Here is a 20,837-nt window from a genome sequence, read left to right as displayed (position 1 = left end):
TATAATGAATGAAAGGATAAATAAAATGTGGTGTGTCCATATGATGAAATATTATTCAATAAAAACAAGTATGATACTTGCTACAACTTGGATAAACCTTGAAAACATTCACTATCCTACGTGAAAGAGGCCAGTCATAAAAGCCTCCAACATTGATTCCATCCATATGAAAGTCCAGAATAGAAAAATCTATAGAGCTAGAATAATTAGGGCTGGGGAGTATACTGGGGGCAAAGGGATGATAGCTAAGGGTTGCATGGTTTCTTTTTGAGGTGATGAAAGTGTTCTAAAATTGACGGTGGTGATGGTTGCACAACTATGCACTAAAAACCACTGGGTTGTAAATTTTAAATGGGTAAATTGCATGGTTTGTGAATTATATCTCAGTGTTTTAAAAACATAAGCTATCAGTAGAAAGTAAAAAAATGTTTTGTTAAATAAGATCTTAAAAATATACCCTTATAACTAATCACTGTATAAGAAAATCATTCTCTCTCAAATGCATGTGGCAACATCAATATTTAAATCAAAGCAGATGGCCAAAATATCAATCCTGCATAAGTGTCTCTATTCTTTTTTTTTTTAAAGATTGTATTTAAGAGAGAAAGGGAGAGAGCGGCGTGCCCATGAGCAGAAGGAGCAGACTCCCCGCTGAGCAACAAGCCTGAAGACAGGCTGAATCCCTTAGGATCATGACCTGAGCTGAAGGCAGACGCTTTACTTACTGAGGCACCCAGGTGCCTGAAGGGTCTACATTCTAATAAGATTCATTTGGAAATCAGGGCTTTTTTTTTTTTTTTTTTTTAATTAGGGCTTTTAAGATAAAAATTTCTCTGAAGAGATGGCTAAAATTATGGCATGTAAGAAAACTGGCATAGTAACAATATTAGACATTTGTAAAAACCATGTATCAACAAATACAAACAATTCAAACAGGGTTCTAAAAACTCAGAGCAGGGGCGCCTGGGTGACTCAGACCCTTAAGCAGTTAAGCATCTATCTGCCTCTTGGTTTGGGCTCAGATCGTGATCTCATGAATGGTTGAGATCAAGCCTGACAAAGGGCTCTGCACTCAGTAGGAGTCTGCTTGAAGACTGCCTCAATCAACTCATGTAAACACGTGCAGTCTAAGATAAAGTAAAAACTCAGAGAGCACTGTCCAATAGAAATGTAACTGGAGCTGTAAAGTGTACTTTACATTTTCTAGTGGACACATTAAAGAAAGTAGAAGAAACAGGTGCATTAGTTTTAACATATTTATTATTATTTATTTATTTTTTAAAGATTTATTTATTTATTCAGAGAGAGAGAGAGAGAGTGAGAGAGAGAGAGAGAGGCAGAGACACAGGGAGAAGGAGAAGCAGGCTCCATGCAGGCAGCCTGATGTGGGACTCGATCCCGGGTCCCCAGGATCACACCCTGGGCTGCAGGAGGCGCTAAACCGCTGTGCCACCGGGGCTGCCCAGTTTTGACATATTTAAAATAATCTATCTAAAGTATCATTTCAGGGCAGCCCGGGTGGCTTCAGCGGTTTAGCGCTGCCTTCGGCCCAGGGTGTGATCCTGGAGACCTGGGATCGAGTCCCGCGTCGGGCTCCCTGCATGGAGCCTGCTTCTCTCTCCCTCTCTTTCTGTGTCTCTCATGAATAAATAAAATCTTTATAAAAAAAAATCATTTCAACATATAATCAATATAAACATTACTGATACATTTTACATTATTTTTGGTAGTTTTGAAATCCCTTATTGTACCATACACTTAAACAGCGCACCTTTTTTTTTTTAATATTTTATTTATTCATGAGAGAGAGAGAGAGACAGAGAGACAGAGAGAGAGGCAGAGACACAGGCAGAAGTAGCGCTCCGTGCAGGGAGCCCCAAGTGGGACTTGATCCCGGATCTCCAGGATCACACCTTGGGCTGAATGCGACACTAAACCACTGAACCACCCGGGCTGCCCAATAGTGTAACTTTTATGTGCTTAGTAGTGATATGGTAAGTGGCTCTGGTACTGGACACTGCAATCTTGGGTTTAAAGAATGCATGCTATTTTTTTTTTAATTTCTTCATATTTTTTTAAAGATTTTATTTATTTATTCATGAGAGATACAGAGAGAGAGAGAGGCAGAGACACAGGCAGAGGGAGAAGCAGACTCCGTGCAGGGAGCCCGATGTGGGACTCGATCCCGGGTCTCCAGGATCACGCCCTGGGCCAAAGGCAGGCGCCAAACTGCTGAGCCACCCAGGGATCCCAGGAATACATGTTAAATACAAATAGGTTTTTTGCTGTTGTTAAGAAATAAAGTTCTTGGGACGCCCGGGTGGTTCACTGGTTGAGTGTCGACTTTGGCTCAGGGCGTGACCCCAGGATGGAGTCCTATATCGGGCTCCCCACAGGAAGTCTGCTTCTCCCTCTGCCTTTGTCTCTGCCTCTCTCTGTGTTTCTCATGAATAAATAAAATCTTAATAATAAATATCATGAATATTATTTAATAAATAATAATAAATATCATGATTTTATTATTATGAATAATAAAATCTTTCCTGTCCCGCCACCTTGTAAGTGATATGTAAGGGAAACTGACCATGTATCAGTCATTAGTAGTTAAATTATATTTACCAAAAGAATATGTTTAAAATTATATTAATTTTTGTAAAATTTAAAAATACTTCAAATTTTTTAGTAATCTCTACACCCAACATGGGACTCAAACTCACAACCTGAGATCCAAAGTCACATGCTCTACCGACTGAGCCACCCAGGTATCCCAATATCTTAAAATTTTAATGAGATATAATTTATATATACTAAAATGCATCACTTTAAGTGTACAGTTTGAGGAGTTTGAATATATACATGTAACCACCAGCCCAATTAAGATACAGAACATTTCTATCACTGAAGAAAGATTCTCCCAGTCAATTCCTCCCAACCACTGCTCTGATTTTTTAATTTTTATTTATGATAGTCACAGAGAGAGAGAGAGAGAGAGAGAGAGAGAGAGGCAGAGACATAGGCAGAGGGAGAAGCAGGCTCCATGCACCGGAAGCCCAACGTGGGACTCGATCCCGGGTCTCCAGGATTGCGCCTTGGGCCAAAGGCAGACGCTAAACTGCTGCGCCACCCAGGGATCCCTGATTTCTATCAACATAAATTAGTTTTGTATAGTTTAGCCTGTCCTATAAATGGCATAATGGAATGATATGTTAGGTACCTTATGCTGCATAAAAGAATGTTTATGTGCAACAATTTGTTGCTTTTTATGGCCAATAAGTACTCCAATGTATACAGTAGATTATTAGTTATCCATTCTCCTACTAATGGTTACTGGGGCTATTTCTAATTTTTCTATAATGAGTAAAGCTGCTGTGATTTATTGTGTGGACAAGTTTTCACTTATCTTGGTAAGCACCAAGGCTAGCCTCGGTGGCTCAGTGGTTTAGCGCCGCCTTCAGCCCAGGGTGTGATCCTGGAGACCTGGGATCGAGTCCCACATTAGGCTCCCTGAATGGAGTCTGCTTCTCCCTCTGCCTGTGTCTCTGCCTCTCTCTCTGTGTCTCTCATGAATAAATAAATCTTAAAAAAAAAAAGTTTTCATTTATCTTGCTAAGCACCCAGAAATAGAATCACCTTTTATTTTGAAATTTTTAAGTCATAGCACTTATTTAAGGCTGTAGAATGTGTATGTGTGTGTATCTGTGTTTGCTTTCCCAATTGAATGAAACCAATGGCTTTGCAGTGCTCTGAGTGATTCAGGAACTGAACAATATTCTAATAGTGTTCATCTGAGCCTCACAATTAAACTGCTTATTTGATTTCTGAGATATTTCCTGATTTGGGGCAAATTTGTTTTAATTTTGAGAATATTCTTCTGTAAAACGATTTTAATTCTAATACAGAATCTCACAATTGCTTTAGGTGTCATCTGTCTTCAAAAATATACTTGAAACTTGATTAGAATGAATACTTTTTGGAACCCATCTTCATTTATATACAAATGAAAAAAAAAATCAAAGTATTCAAGAGGCTGTGAATCCATACTATAAGAAGTGGCCTTAGAACACACATGATAATTTACTGCATATTAGTTATGCTGGAAATAGAAAATGAGGTTTTACATTGATGTCTTGGATATTATAGGGCACAAAGGGTCAGATATAATAGTCCATAAAAGCTAAACTATACACTAGTCACAGACCTTTCCAATCACATAAAAGAATTCAGGTCAGAAATGGATGGAATCTCTAAGAATTCCATGATCTTAACAGAAAACCAATCTACTCCGTCTTCTTCCATCTACAGAAGACAGCTGGCTCCTGCCACAGAACTGCCCTTTAACACACCCAACTGCATTATGAGCTCTTATAGCTCTGAAAATTAGGACACAAATCTTTTACTACTCCTTTCCTGCACCATTTGTCTCCACATTACCATTACTACTGTCTTGCATAGCAGTTCTTTTTATAAATCTACCCTAAGGCTCCTTCCATCTTGTTCCATTTCCTTTCTCCCATCTGCTCCATAAGAAAAAAGGTTAATATATACCAGCAAACCCATCTTTACTTCACTTTATGATGATGGAATTCCCTAAGGAGACCCTTTGTCCCTGTCCACAAAAATAGGGAAGTAATTTTATTTTCTCTGAAAATCATCAATCCTCCCACTAGGGCATGTGGAAAGCAAAGAGTTGTGCCATGAAAGGTACAAAACTTAAAGAGGGTGTATGCCACTCTGCACATACCCTTCTCTTTAATGCCATTTTCAGAAGGCAAAATTAATTTTCACAGCTCTGCAGCTGTTCAACCATTACAGAATAATATACTTGTTAAATTGCATAAAGCCATCCTAAGATAAGTACTCAAATAAATTTGTAAAAATTAAACCAAATTTAAAATTGTTTAAAATACTTTATTAAGGATTCTCCTTAAAAACTATGTACAATGATGTTCACTACAGCATTATTTGTAATATCAACGACCGAAAACATAAACAGCTAAATATAAAAGAATGATAAATTATGGCATATCTATATAATACAATTCTATACACCTATCAGAAAGGATGAAAAGAGCTTTGTACCAATACAGAGCAATCTCTAAAGATACATTGTCAAATGGGAAATCTCTTTTAAAGATTTATTTATTTCAGAGCGAGTGAGCAAGCAAGAGATTCGTGCGTGTGCCAGTATGCACATGCCCATACAAATGAGACAGGGGCCAGAGGGAGAGGGAGATGGACAGAAGCAGACTCCACACTGAGCGCAGAGCCCAAAACGGGGCTCAATTCCACGACCCTGAGATCATGATGTGACCTGAAATCCAAAGTTGGACACTTAACTGACTGAGCCACACAGGCACCTCTTCACTGGCAATATGTTACACTATTTTTATTTCCTTGCTATCTTATGACTCATATGATAATTCAAGAAATTTTAATGAACTACAGATTACTGAATAAAACATTTAATTACCTTTGTCAGGCTTTAATAAAACAAAACTTCACTTTCAAAATCTTAAATGACCAATTCCTCATCTAACTAACTTGAGATTTACGATTTTCCTCCATATAATCAGAGCATTAGTTCCTTGCCCTGATAAAACCCAGGACAGAGAAAGCATTAATGCAAGTGAAAATTTATGGTACACTCTGACAGAATAAAATAAATAAATAAAAAGTTGTTGTTTAGGTGAACATGGTGCATAAAGCCCTTTGCCCATGGACAGCAATGCCCTGTCATGAACACACTGATCTGACAGCATCAGAAAAAGGCACATCTTTATTTAAATGGAAAGAAAGGGGGGGGCGGGGGGAAGAGAGAGAAGGGCATGACCAGCTGGCCAATATTCCTCCAAAAACACTAGACATGCAAGGAGGGGCATCACTAACAAGAATGAAATATCTTCCTTTTTAAAGAGTTTGAAAAAACAGATATCCAAAAGAAAATAATCAGTTATTCCACCATGTAGGGATAATCATGAAGGTTTTGACAGATCTCTCTAAATTTTTTAATGCAAATAAACATATACATGCTATTTTATAAAAATGTAATTTTAAATTGTTTAGACAAAATCTCAACATTTTATAGTTTCATACTTTATTTTTTAAAAAATACTTTATTTGTTTGAGAGAGAGCACAAGCAAGAGGAGAGACAAAAAGAGAAAGAAGCAGGCAACCGGGATTCCTGGGTGGCTCAGCGGTTGAGTGCCTGCCTTTGGCCCAGGGCATGATCCTGGAGTCCAGGGATTGAGTCCCACATCGGGCTCCCTGCATGGAGCCTGCTTCTCTCTCTGCCTGTGTCTCTGCCTCTCTCTCTCTGTGTGTGTCTTTCATGAATAAATAAATAAAATCTTTAAAAAAAAAAAAGAAGCAGGCAACCTACTGAGCAAAGGCCCTATAATCCCAGGATTCTGGGATCATGACCTGAGCGCAGGTCATGGCAGATGCCTAACTGATTGAGCCACTCAGGCACCCCTTTGTTTCTTTATTTGAAAATTAAATGAACAGATCTCTATCTTTTTTGCTTATATATAATAAATTCTATTTTTAAAAAGATTTTATTTATTTATTCATGAGAGAAACAGAGAGAGAGAGAGAGGCATAGACACAGGCAGAGGGAGAAGCAGGCTCCATGCAGGGAGCCTGATATGGGACTCGATCCTGGGTCTCTAGGATCACACCCTGGGCCAAAGGTGGCACTAAACCGCTGAGCCACCCGGGCTGCCCTATATGATAGATTCTAAATGAAACAAAAATTTAGATTGGTGCTTGTGACAGTGTTAGAAGAACACACGGGAGAATTATTTTCTAATCTTTGGAGGCAAGAAGGCCTTTCTACACATTAAATGGACAAAATGTAAAGAAGAGTGATAAATTTGATACTTAAAAAATGAAACTGTTTTACAACTAAATATCAAACAATCTCAGAAATGATAAAGGCCAATTTCTGTAATATATAAGAACTCTAATAGAAACAAAAAAGATGAAAAACCCAGTAAGAAAATGGTAAATTCTATCAAAAGGAGGTTCACAGAAAAACAGGTGCAAGTCATCAGTAAACCTTGTTATCAGATTGAGCACTCTGAGCAGATGGAAAGAAACAAAAAGGTCATATTTTCATTTTTCAGGGTACTAAAATATCACAAGAAAAAAGAGACATCCCATATTTCACCACCTAATAACTAAGCTACTAAATAATATCATTTTTAAAAGATCTTATTTATTTATTTATGAGAGAGAGAGAACGAAGAGAGAGAGAGAATGAGAGAGAGAGAGAGAGAGAGAGAACATGAGTGGGGAGGAGGGGCAAAGGGAGAGGGAGAAGCAGGCTCCCCACAAGCAGGGAGCCCAATGTGGGGCTTGATCCCAGGACTCTAAGATCATGACCTGAGCTGAAGGCAGATGCTTAACAGACTGAGCCACCCAGGCTCCCTATATCATTTTCTCCTAAGTATTTCCCATTTGCTTTTTTTTTTTTTTTAAGACTTATTTATTGGAGAGAGAGTGTAAGCAAGCGAGCACGCCTATGAGCTCAGAGAGGGGAGGAGGAGGAGGAGAGGGAAGCAGACTCCCCACTGAGTGCTAAGCAAAGCTCAGGGTTTGATCCCATAGTCCTAAAATTGTACCTGAGCTGAAATCAAGAGTCAGATACTCAACTGACTGAGATATCCAGGCACCCCTCACCATCTGCTTTTGAAGGCAGTGTTTTTTCCTTTACCTCTAATTCTCTTGTACCTTTCACAAGGCTAAGGCTAGCACTGTTTGTTGGAGAAAATATGGTAATAAATGAAATATTTTCCAAAAACAATCTATTAATTTACAATGCTACCAGCAATGAATAACTAAATAAATATTTAAATGTACTTCTGTCATTCTTCTGCAGTAGGCAAGAATTTAAGAAATCATGGCTCTTAAAATAATGGTTCTTTGTTTCCATTTTAATTTAAGTTCTATTATTGAAATCACTCTTAAAAGTAATGCTATACCATTCAGCCTAGTTCCAAAAATAATATGAAGAAATTATGGTCAAAACATATCAAAAGTATTTAAAGATAAATTTATAGAAAGTCAACTAACTCCAAGGCAAGAGTAAAAATGAAGAAAATCATACTCCTCATAGTCTAACTGCTATGAACAGAGCAAACAGAGACAATCTACAGATAGACAGAAAAATACAATGACTATGAACTTCTAATCAGAAATAACAGAGGTTAGGGATGCCTGGGTGGCTCAGCGGTTGAGTGTCTGTCTTTGGCTCAGGGTGTGATCCCGGGGTTCTGGGATCGAGTCCTACATCCAACTTCCTGCATGGAGCCTGCTTCTCCCTCAATGTCTCTGCCTCTCTCTCGGTCTCTCTCATGAATAAAGAAAAACTCTTTAAAAAAAATAACAGAGGTTGAAGATAATGCAGTGACCTTTATAAAGAGCTGAAAGGAAAAATACACTCTACCAACCGAGAGAGTTCTGTTCTCAACGAAAATATCCTCCAAGAATAAAGATGAAATAAAGACAATTCTTGGGCAGCCCTGGTGGCCCAGCGATTTAGTGCCACCTTCAGCCCAGGGCATGATCCTGGAGACCCGGAATCGAGTCCCACATCAGGCTCCCTGCATGTAGCCTGCTTCTCCCTCTGCCTGTGTCTCTGCCTCTCTGTGTGTGTCTCTCTCATGAATAAATAACATCTTAAAAAAAAAAAGAAGACAATTCTAGATTTAAATAGTTTAAAAAAAAAAAAACAAACCCTAGGAAAATGACCTGTATTATAAGAAATGTTGAAGGAAGATACTCAGAATGAAGGGAAATGGTATCTTATGGAAACTAGAATCAGCTGAAAGTGCTAAGTATGTGGCTAAATATAAAAGGCTACTTTTTTCTTTAAGGATTTTTAAGTAATCTCTACATCCAGCATGGGGCTCAAACTCACAACCCTGAGATCAAGAGTTGCATGCTCGGGATGCCTGAATGGCTCAGTCAGTTAAGCACCTGCCTTCAGCTCAGGTCATGATCTTGGGGTCCTGGGATATAGCCCTGCATTGGGCTTCCTGCCCAGTGCAGAGTGAGTATGTATGTATGTATGTATGTATGTATGTATTTATTTATTTATTTATGATAGTCACAGAGAGAGAGAGAGAGAGAGAGAGAGAGAGAGGCAGAGACACAGAGGGAGAAGCAGGCTCCATGCACCGGGAGCCCGATGTGGGATTCGATCCCGGGTCTTCAGGATTGCACCCTGGGCCAAAGGCAGGCGCCAAACCGCTGCGCCACCCAGGGATCCTGCGGAGTCTGCTTCTACCTTTCTCTCTGCCCCTCCCCCTGCTCATGCTTGCTCTCTCTCAAATAAATAAAATCTTGAAAAAAAAAAAAAGAGTTGCATGTTCCACCAACTGAGCCCACCAGGCACCTCTAAAAGACTGCTTTAAATTAATTTATCTTTCTTTTCTCTTTTCTTTCTTTCCCTCTTTTAAAGATTTTATTTATCTATTCACGAGAGACAGAGAGAGGCAGAGACAAGGCAGAAGGAGAGCAGGCTTCATGCAAGGAGCCCAATGTGGGACTCAATCCCCAGACCCAGCATCATGCCCTGAGCCAAAGGCAGATGCTCAACTGCTCGAGCCACCCAGGCATCCCTGATTTAAATTTCTTTTACATATGACTGTTCAAACCAATAAAGGCCTTATAGTGTACACAGACAAAAGTATATTTTACCCGAATTGATACAGATGAAATAGAAAATGTGAGGGGCATCCTGATGGCTCTCAGTTGTTAAGTATCCAGTTCACTGACTTCAGCCCAGGTCATGATCACAGAATCCTTGGATTGGAGTCCCACATTGGATCTCACAGTCAGCAGGGAGTCAGTTTGAGTTTCTCTCTCCCCTTCCCTTTGCCTCCTTCCCTGTGCTAGCATTCCCATCTCCCCCCAATAAATAAATATTTTTTTAAAACAGGAAAGAAACCTGAATAGTTCTCATCTATCGAGGAATTTCAATTCAGTATCAAAAATTTCCCACAAAAAATTTTTAGGCCAGACTGCTTCCCTGGTGAACTCTATTAAACATTTGAGGAAGAAGTAATACCTATCTCACACAAACTCTTTCAGAAAATAGAAGAGGAAGAAGCACTTCTGAACTCATTTATATGGTCAGCATAACCCTGAAACCAAAGTGTGACAAGAACATTACAAGGAAAGAAAAATATGGATCAACTTTTCTCATGAACCTAGAAGCAAATTTTTAGTTTTTATTTATTTTTTTTTAGAAGCAAATTTTTAGGTAAACTCTACCTCCAACATGGGACTCACACTCATGACCCCAAGAGATCAAGAGTCCCATACTCTACAGATTGAGCCGGCCAGAAGCAAATATTCTTAACAAAATATTAATAAATCAAACCTAACAATTTGTAAAAAAGATAATACATTCTAGTTAGTTAGATAATACATAGATAATAAACTAGTTAGTGGGGTTTATCTAAGATTGAAAGGTTGGTTTAACATTTGACCTTCCATAAATACAATTCATAATATTAACAAAATAAAGAAGATTAAAAATAACATATATGCAATAATATGCTATATTAATTTTGTTTAGATACTCACTTTAAGTTTTCTAATTCCTGTTTTCTCAATGGAGAAGAAGGTGGAGCTGGAATGAATTTGTCTCCATCATGGCTTTTACTGCTAAAATAAAGATAGCTTCTGAATTATGAAGAGCAAATAAACAATTAAATATAAAATTTTGTTTCCCTATTCCCACTTCCATGCAATTTTTTTAATGCCAAATGTATACATGAGCAAAAAACAATCAATGAAAAATGCTTAGTAACTTGGCATCACCAATGTGTTAAAGCTATACTGTATTTCAGTTTCTTTCCTTCAATACACAATACTGCTTTTAAAAATTTCTAATTGTAAACAATATCTCTACAAAGGAAACCACCCCTATATTTTCACACATTTCTCAGTCTTCTGATTGTTTATCACCTATAATAAAACTTATTAACCCCTGGAGGATAAAACTAAACCCCCCACAATTTTGTTTCAAATTTTCCTTAATAAATATATTTCTTAAAAAAATATATATATACATATTTCTACCATAATTAAAAAAAATGCTAGGATGAAAGACTTGAATTTAAAGGTGCCATGTGTAAAAAGAACTTTATATATAATGGAGCTTTACTATTATTAGAAGCTCTCATAATTTCTAGAGACTGGGATAATACTGAACTTATACTACAAAACTAGAAATTTAAAGAAATATTCTGGAGGTTAATGGTTTACAGTATGTTAAGAGAAAAGGCAGAGATTAAGAAGAAATGATAAGTTTTAGGATTTAAGTATTCATTTTCTTTATGATTTTTTTAATTTTTTTATTTTTTAAATTTTTATTTATTTATGATAGTCACAGAGAGAGAGAGAGAGAGAGGCAGAGACACAGGCAGAGGGAGAAGGAGGCTCCATGCACCGGGAGCCCGATGTGGGATTTGATCCCGGGTCTCCGGGATCGCGCCCTGGGCCAAAGGCAGGCGCCAAACCGCTGCGCCACCCAGGGATCCCTCTTTATGATTTTTAAAATAATTTTTAAAAAAGATTTTATTTATTCATGAGACACAGAGAGAGAGAGGCAGACACATAGGCAGAAGGAGAAGCAGGCTCCATGCAGGGAGTCCGATGTGGGACTCATCCCAGAACCCCAGGATCATGCCCTGAGCCAAAGGCAGACACTCAACCGCTGAGCCACCCAGCCGTCCCTAAGTATTCATTTTAATGCAAGTAAAAACAAAGTGCGTCACTGAGTGCAACAAGATTTCTTTACACCTATTCCTCTTGTCAATGAGAAGCTGTTTCTTTCCACTTCTCTTCCAGTGTTCTCTCCTCACTTAGTCTTCGTTTCTCTCTTCCAGAAATACTCAACATTCATATTTTCCTTTCTTATTATTCAAAACAGGGGATTTAGGGAATTCTGACTGGAGATTTTAGGAATTCATCTAAAGGACAAAGAGGCTTACAATGAAGTCCTTCATTCCCGAGGGGCTGCACCAAAGGAGGCCAAAGGGATTAGAATACCTGCAAGTTTCACTGCTTTCACTGCTTTCCGTGTTCCCACCTAACTGATTACTATTTTTAGATCCATTTTCCTGCTTTGGATCTTGCTGTTCTTCGGGTAACAGCAACAAGGCGTTTCTGAGACAAATGGCTGCAAACTCCATACTGGCTACTGGAATGGCTGAAGATTGTCCATCACTTAAAAGAACAAAACCAAATTAGCTAAATAATTTAAAAATAAATAAGACTTTTCAATTATCAGGAATAAAACTGATATAATTATAAATGAAAATTTGCCGATAAGTAGAAATTTGAAAATAAGCAATTATGAGAATCCTAAAGAACCTAAATCCTAAATATTACATATAAAATGTAAAATGTATGAATAATAGATTGCAAGTATATACATCATACAAGTTGTATCTCTAGGAATGGGACTAAGGACAGCAACCAACTTGAAGGTTATCTGCAATGTCGATGTTAATGTAACTGGAGAGTAATAGACAAGTAAAATTGTACTGAGGGCTGGGGCAAGTGTAGAAAGAACTGGAAAGAAAGGAAGTAGATTTTCACATCTGAGCCTTATTCTGTTTTTTTTTTTTTTTTAAAGATTTATTTATTTATTTATGATAGACACAGAGATTGAGAGAGAGGCAGAGACACAGGAGGAGGGAGAAGCGGGCTCCATGCCGGGAGCCCGACGTGGGACTCGATCCCGGGACTCCAGGATCGCGCTCTGGGCCAAAGGCAGGCGCCAAACCGCTGAGCCACCCAGGGATCCCTGAGCCTTATTTTGGTTGATCCTTGCTTTCGAAAATGCTTAATTTTAAAGTTTTGTCTTATAATTTTTTTTGAGATTTTATGTAACTTTCTATTGGTTTGACACACCACACTAAACTTTATTAGGGAAAAAAAGTGAAAAGTAATAATATATATATTTTTAAAGATTTTATTTATTTATTCATTCATTCATTCATTCATGAGAGAGAGAGAGAGAGAGAGAGAGAAAGGCAGAGACACAGGAGGCAAAAGCGGGTTCCCCATAAGGAGCCTGATGTGGGACTCAATCCTGGATCCCAGGATCACACCCTGAGCCAACTGCTGAGCCACCCAGGCGTCCCGGAAAGTAGTAATAATTTTGAAATTGTGGGAAATGATTCTTTACCTTAAGTCTTGAAAAAAAAAGTCTGCATTATAAATTAAGACCAAAATATTGTGTGCCAGATACTATTTTAAAACTTTGGGGAAACTTTTATTAATTTTTTTTTTTCGTTTATTTATGATAGTCACACAGAGAGAGAGAGAGGCAGAGACACAGGCAGAGGGAGAAGCAGGCTCCATGCACCGGGAGCCTGACGTGGGATTCGATCCCGGATCTCCAGGATCGCGCCCTGGGCCAAAGGCAGGCGCTAAACCGCTGCGCTACCCAGGGATCCCTGGGGAAACTTTTATTATAACAATTTTATTTTTTGGAAAAGAAAAAAAATTCAGGAAATTTTTTACAAAGCCTACTACTTTAGAAATAATAGCAACTCTAAATTAGAATCTTTATACAAGATAAAGATGTTCGTACTTAAAAGTTACTCATTTTTAAAAAAAATATTTTATTTATTTATTAATGAGAGAGAGAGAGAGAGACAGAGAGGCAGAGACAGAGGCAGAGGGAGAAGCAGGCTCCATGCAGGGAGCCCGACATGGGACTCGATCCCAGGTCTCCAGGATCATACCCTGGGCTGAAGGCGGCGCTAAACGGCTGAGCCACCAGGGCTGCCCCTTAAAAGTTATTCAATTGAAAGTTTACATGTGACAGCTTTTTAATGCTTTGGTTACTTTTACGGATTAGTACCGTTCTCTCCAAATACTACGAATTAGCTTTAAGGACTATAAGAAAATACATAAATGAGGGACACCTGGGTGGCTCAGGGGTTGAGGGTCAGCCTTAGGCTTAGGGCATGATCCCAGGATCCAGGATGGAATCCCACATTGGGTTCCCTGCAGGGAGCCTACTTCTCCCTCTGCCTATGTCTCTGCCTCTCATGAATAAATAAATCTTAAAAAAAAAAAAAAAGAAAATACCTAAATGAAAAGCATCAGTGATAAATTGCATAAAAAGGAAACATCAAGATGCCCTCTTCTGGACATTTTGAATAATGGTATTGAATAGAGCAGGGTCTCTTAGGGCATCAACAGTTTCAGCACAGATGTAATAAACTGAAATCCTATGTCAGGTAATATTCACTGCGAACGTATATATGGGCATCTATTTTTTTTTTTATGGGCATCTATTTTTAGAAGCAGCAATAAAAGCCAGTTACAAAGTGGTTTCTCCTATAAAATGGTAAGTCTTAAGTATGTTCTTAAAATTTTTTTTAATTTTTATTTATTTATGATAGTCACACAGAGACAGAGAGAGAGAGAGAGAGAGAGAGGCAGAGACATAGACAGAGGGAGAAGCAGGCTCCATGCACTGGGAGCCCGAAGTGGGATTTGATCCCGGGTCTCCAGGATCGCGCCCTGGGCCAAAGGCAGACGCTAAACCACTGCACCACCCAGGGATCCCTTAAGTATGTTCTTATACAAAAATAACATTTGTGAGACAATATGAAGTATCTATATTTTCTCTTTGCAAAATACTTACTTATATACAGTATTCTGTATGGACTGTGATGCCAAAACTATTTTACGATGATAGCCTTGACCAACAATAGACTGTACAATTCCTTTCTTACTTGGAAGGCCTTTAGTTTCTTGTTCAGCAGTCTACAAAATACAAATGATTTCCAATTAATTTAATACAATTACAAGACAGGATGTGAAAAATGATCTAATATTTCTCCAGTTAAACCAAGGAAGTTTCTAAGATCCATCAATGTGGAGTTTTGGTGATAAAGGAAAACAGGTTCTGTATTGAAGAGGAGTAGTTAATTAGTACATAGAGCTGGACGTCTGTGATGCATGCGATGCATGCTATATTGTATTATGAAGTTTGAGGTTATTTTTTTTTTTTTTAAGATTCTATTTCTTTATTCATGAGATACAGAGAGAGGGCAGAGATACAGGCAGAGGGAGCAGAAGTAGACTCCATGCAGGAGCTTGATGCGGGATTCAATCCTGGAACTCCGGGATCACATCCTGAAGTGAAGGCAGACGCTCAACCGCTGAGCCACCCAGGTGTCACGTTTAAGGTTATGCTCAGGAAAAAAGGCAAATCAAGATTGACTCAAGCATTTACTTAGAATGATTTATTTAGAATATTATACATGGGGCAGCCCCGGTGGCGCAGCAGTTTAGCGCCGCCTGCAGCCCAGGGTGTGATCCTGGAGACCCTGGATCGAGTCCCATGTCAGGCCCTCTGCATGGAGCCTGCTTCTCCCTCTGCCTGTGTCTCTGCCTCTCTCTGTGTCTCTATGAATAAATAAATAAAATCTTAAAAAAAATATTCTACATGCCAGGGTAGAATATACAATGCTGTATATTAAGGGCACTTTGACATCACAGTAAGGAAACATAAGAGAGCCACAAAAAGCGAAAAAGGGAAGCAACTCTGCCTTCTGAAACACATATCTTGTTCTTCTTCTTTTTTTATTTGAGAGAGAGTAGTGAGCTAGTGAGCAAACATGAGGTAGGTAGGGGCAGAGAGAGAAGCAGACTCCCTGCTGAGCAGGGAGGCCAACATGGGGCCGTGATCTCAGGACCCTGAGATCACGACCCAAACCAAAGGTAGACACCGTACTGAGCCACCCAGGCGCTCCAATCTTATCCTTCTTATTGAAAACATTAAATGGTCAACAACGTATAAATTCAGACAAGCTATATGTTAAAATTAACATGGGCACAATTCTTGCCTTCTAGGAAATTAAAATGCTTAAAGCCCTGAAAACATTAAACTGAAAATATACATTTTATGGAATGTAAAGTTCCTTACATATATATAGTATTTTGGGATATTTCACTAAGATGCATCATCTTACTATGGGAACTTGATAGTATCCAAACTGCCTTTATCTTCCCTTTCACTCAAAGTCTTGGAATTGTCTGCAAGTGGATTCCCAACTATCATTTTATAGTCAGGCAGATTCTCATAATGCAGGAATAAACTGGAGCCAATCCATACAAACTTGCAGAGCTAAACTCTGCCCTGCAAAAAAGTCCTTCTCTAAGCACAATGTTTCTGTACTGTTACTTATTGCTCCTACTGTAAGTTTATTATGGTTATACTTCTATTTATGACTTCTAATAAAACAAGGGTTCACTTGCATATTCATTTTAAACAGAAAATATTACATAATGCTTAAAAAATACAACATGCTTAAAAAATACAAAACTGCTCTGTTTGAAGAATTTTAAAAATCTTTTATTTAGGGATCCCTGGGTGGCACAGCAGTTTAGCGCCTGCCTTTGACCCAGGGCGCGATCCTGGAGACCCAGGATCGAATCCCACGTCGGGCTCCCGGTGCATGGAGCCTGCTTCTCCCTCTGCCTGTGTCTCTGCCTCTCTCTCTGTGTGTCTATCATGAATAAATAAATAAAATCTTTTAAAAAAATATTTTATTTATTTGAGAGAGGGAGAAGGAAAGAGAATCTGAAGCAGACTCCACATTGAGCACAAAGCACAACTCGGGGCTTGATCCTACCACTGTGAGATCACGACCTGAGGAGAAACCAAGAGCTGGACACTTAATCCACTGAGCCACCCAGGTGCCCCTCTGATTGGAAATTTTGTGCTGAGGAGGCAGCCAAGCAATATTAATGAAAAATTACAGAAAATGGATATTTTGAACCATTACTGGGAGGGACTTCCATTCTGACTTCTTTTCCTAGTGGTGGTAATAAATTTATAAGGATTCATCCATATATTCTTTCCTCATCCTTAAGGTAACACAAGCTGATCAGATGGGTAGATTTAAAGATGCGACAGATGAAAACAAAGATGGGATGGAACTAAAAATCCACAATAATAAAGTATACTTTCAATAATACACCAATAGGCAAAAAGTGTGTCAGATTAGTCATGATGTAGAATTGCAATTAAAATATTACTTTACAGTGCCATAACAAATAGCACTCAACATATCTGAATTTCAGTAGCCTTCCCTTAAATTGCTTAAATATGCTCCCTACAATTGTCTATATTTAATGATTAGCAGATCTTCTCTCATATATTAACCTAGCCAAGTAAGCATAAGCCCTACTTTTGCCAAAAGCAGTCTGAAGCAATGTGCCAGATAAACAGGACATAAATCATCTCCTTAGCATCACAAACTTAAAACTTAAGTTGGTTCTTTTTATTCAAAACTGTTATTTCTGAAGGTGCCAACTGCTTTGTTCAGTATTCCTTCTTTATTGATGATATACATTTTATGGAATTTTATTTGGAGTTTATAATATAATCTACAATATAATATCTACAATTGGGATTTTGCTTTCTGGTTTTATTCAAGAGTGTTTTGGGGGTTGTTTTTTACTGTCTTTTAGGGCACTTCAGATCCTTTTTAGAAGGAGAAGCATAGACAAAAGCTAATTATTTTTGACAAATTCCTTATTTATAGCACAAATTGAATATTCTGAGATTCACCAAATTATGGCAATCAAGTCATCTTTACCATTTTTTTTTTAAAGATTTTATTCATGAGAGACACAGAGAGAGAGAGAGAGAGAAAGGCAGAGAGAGACACAGGCAGAGGGAGAAGCAGGCTCCATGCAGGGAGCCTGATGTAGGACTCGATCCTGGGTCTCCAGGATCATGCCCTGGACTGAAGGTGGCGCTAAACCGCTGAACCACCTGGGCTGCCCTACCATTTAAAAAAAAAAAAAGATTTTATTTATTTAAAAAAAATTTTTTTAAATAAATTTTTATTTATTTATGATAGTCACACAGAGAGAGAGAGAGGCAGAGACACAGGCAGAGGGAGAAGCAGGCTCCATGCACCGGGAGCCCGACGTGGGATTCGATCCCGGGTCTTCAGGATCGCGCCCTGGGCCAAAGGCAGGCGCCAAACCGCTGCGCCACCCAGGGATCCCAAGATTTTATTTATTTATTTGAGAGAGAGGGAGACTGCATGTGAGCAGGAGGACGGAGAATCCCAAGCAGACTCCCGGCTGAGTGCAGAGCCCTTAGGCTGGGCTTGATCCCATGACCCTGATATGTAGGCAGAAACCAAGAGTTGGATATTCAACCAACTGAGCCATCCAGGGCACCCCTACCATTTTTTAAAAATTAGAAACTTAGAATTCTGGAGAAGAAAATGGGGCGGGGGGGGGGGGTTCATAATAAAATCCACAGAATGAAGACAATCCTAAAAGTACTATTTCTAAAAATAAGTATTTTAAAAAGAAATATTAAAAACCCTACTGTATTTCTCTACTCTTTGGAAGATATAATAATCCCCTGGTTTCCAGTAATTATTCAAATGAGATGCCTCCAACACTTAAATTCATGAATGGATTAAAGAGAATAAGCGATTTCTAGAGTTCTTATTTTTTAAAAAAGTATAAATACTCCCTAGAACTGTCAGTTAATTTAAGAATTATCCAATAAGAAAGTTGCCTTTTACTTTTTTAAAAAGATTTTATTTATTATTCATGAGAGAATCGGAGAGAGAGGCAGAGACATAGGCAGAAGAAGCAGGCTTCCTGGGGAGTCCGTCCGATGCAGAACTCGATCCAAGGATCTTGGGAACATGACCTGAGCGGAAGGCAGATGGTCAACCACTGAGCCACACAGGCACCCCAAGAAAGTTGTCTTTTAAAAGGCAAATTACAACTAAATAAATCATTAAAGCCCTTCAAAGATACTACTTATCTCTTTCCCTAGTGGTATACCCAAATCATAAACTACTTTTAAGTATCGTCTGAAAACTACCAGGCAAACATACTTCTCAATGGTAGTTTTTGCAGCTGTTTCTCAGGAAGTGCTGTTCAGCAGTAAGAGTGCATAAACATCTATATCATCTATGGCAGGCAAATCTTAGGTGCCATACCTCCCAATCTCTACATGGCCAAAGGTGCAGCAAGGGTGGGGGGTGGGCAGGAAACGGGGTAATACAGGCATCTGGTAATTCCGATACAACCTGTCTCCTACCCTTCACTGACCACTCCCCACTTGAGATTCCCAAGGCTTCCACCAACCATCACATGCAGATATCACATGCAAGGACACCCATGTAAACTGGCCTATTTCTCACAGTCACTGTGGACAAAGGTGTGAGAGAGACAGCCTGATAATCCTGAACCATTCACTGAATCAAAAGTAAAGTGCCTAGGCACTGAAGGAAATGCAGTGTCATACACTTCTTTCCACATTCATGGTGTTAGTATCAGTCCTTCTCTAACTATCTGCGGCATGTACCACTCACACCAGCAGATAGATGATATGGCCCCTGCCCCAGGAGCCAATAGCAGCTAGCAGACCTCTATTCCAGCAGGCACAACCCTCTCATTGGCTTCACCTCTTTAATCTGACTGCTGATACAGGCTGCTATACTTTAAGAACCAGAACGTTAACAAATGACTTTAAGAAACTAAACCTTTGTCCAACCTTTAAAGAACAGTTTATAAATTCCCTGAATTAAAAAGGGAATGAAGTCTTGTATGTTTCCAAATATTTTTTGCTATGTAACAAGTTGGGGGCACAGTATAGGTTCAAAAAGATACCCAAGGAGCACTCACCCCTTTATTTGCAGCAATGCAGCATTCAGCCAGCCTTAGCCAAAGGCGTGGATTTGCATGATAAACCTGAACAGCTTCAATCAGACACTCAAAGGCAGCAAGAGGTCTTCCAATGTGAAGAAGCTGAATGCCACAGTTATACAGCAACTCATACCTCTTGTTGGTTAGTAATGTACACATAGGTCGTCCTGAAAATTTTTTGCCTAATGATATAAATTAGGTAAGAAAGAAAATCATTAAAGTAACAGTTACATTGAAAACACTTATTCCACTAAATACTTAAATACTATCTTACTTAATACCAATGACCCCAGTGTGAAGTTGTAATAGCTCTTGACCAGTGAAGACCTTCATCCCCAACCTCACAAATATTCTCCAGAGTCATCTCAGTTGTCTGTGCTGGTGTGGCCAGAGATGTCTCTTCTCATTTGCTAGCTCCTCAGGCAGGCAACAATGGTCCAGAAAGGCAAAGAGAGAGAGGACCCACCGACTCCTATCAATCTTTTATTTTTTATTTATTTTTTTATTTATGATAGTCACACAGAGAGAGAGAGAGAGAGAGAGAGAGAGAGAGAGAGAGAGAGGCAGAGACACAGGCAGAGGGAGAAGCAGGCTCCATGCAGGGAGCCCGACGTGGGACTCGATCCCAGGTCTCCAGGATCACACCTTGGGCTGAAGGCGGCACTAAACCGCTGGGCCATCTGGGCTGCCTTAGCCAGAAGTATATAGCTAATGTTAGTGAGGGTTCAGGGAACTTTACTATGAAAATAAAAATTAATATACCAATACCCACAATGACTATGGTTCACTTGCTTATTCAAAGTTTCACAGTCTATAATAAAATAAGACTACTTATGATTCTGGATGCATTTTTCATCAGTTTTTTTTTTTAATTTAAAAAAGCTAAATAATTGCTTTTAAGCATTCCAGGTCAAGGATCCATACCATATGAATAATAAATACAGTTATAGACTTTAGGAATTTGCTCAAAGATTGTCAGGTGCAAAAAAAAAGAAAAAGAAAAAAGATTGACAGGTGCTACCTATAGTGAAACCTTGGAAAGAAGCTATAATAAAACTAGGGTGCCCAGCTGGTTCAGTCTGTAGAGCATGCGAGTTTCAGGGTC

The 20,837-nt window shown here is 38.9% G+C and overlaps 1 protein-coding gene across 8 annotated transcripts in view; it reads right to left on the bottom strand.

Annotated features, from left to right (window-relative positions):
- CNOT10 (CCR4-NOT transcription complex subunit 10) overlaps positions 1–20,837 on the bottom strand; it is a 74,576-nt gene that overhangs the window by 18,997 nt on the left and 34,742 nt on the right. For 6 of the 8 annotated variants that reach the window (XR_012015200.1, XM_072793490.1, XM_072793492.1 and 3 more), the window contains 4 exons: positions 19,712–19,914; positions 14,682–14,803; positions 12,065–12,241; positions 10,595–10,675 (listed from right to left, as the gene is read on the bottom strand). Coding sequence is in view for 7 of the 8 variants with exons in the window: in XM_072793490.1 (XP_072649591.1) it covers positions 10,595–10,675; positions 12,065–12,241; positions 14,682–14,803; positions 19,712–19,914 (583 nt within the window). In the remaining variant the exon portion in view is untranslated. The remainder of the gene's footprint in view (positions 1–10,594; positions 10,676–12,064; positions 12,242–14,681; positions 14,804–19,711; positions 19,915–20,837) is intronic. The other 2 variants (XM_072793491.1, XM_072793486.1) reach the window with 1 other exon arrangement.

Source organism: Canis lupus, chromosome 22 (assembly GCF_048164855.1).
Source record: "Canis lupus baileyi chromosome 22, mCanLup2.hap1, whole genome shotgun sequence".
Lineage (NCBI taxonomy): Eukaryota > Metazoa > Chordata > Mammalia > Carnivora > Canidae > Canis > Canis lupus.
The sequence above is the reverse complement of the archived record's forward strand: the minus strand, read 5'-3'. Positions and strand labels throughout refer to the sequence as shown.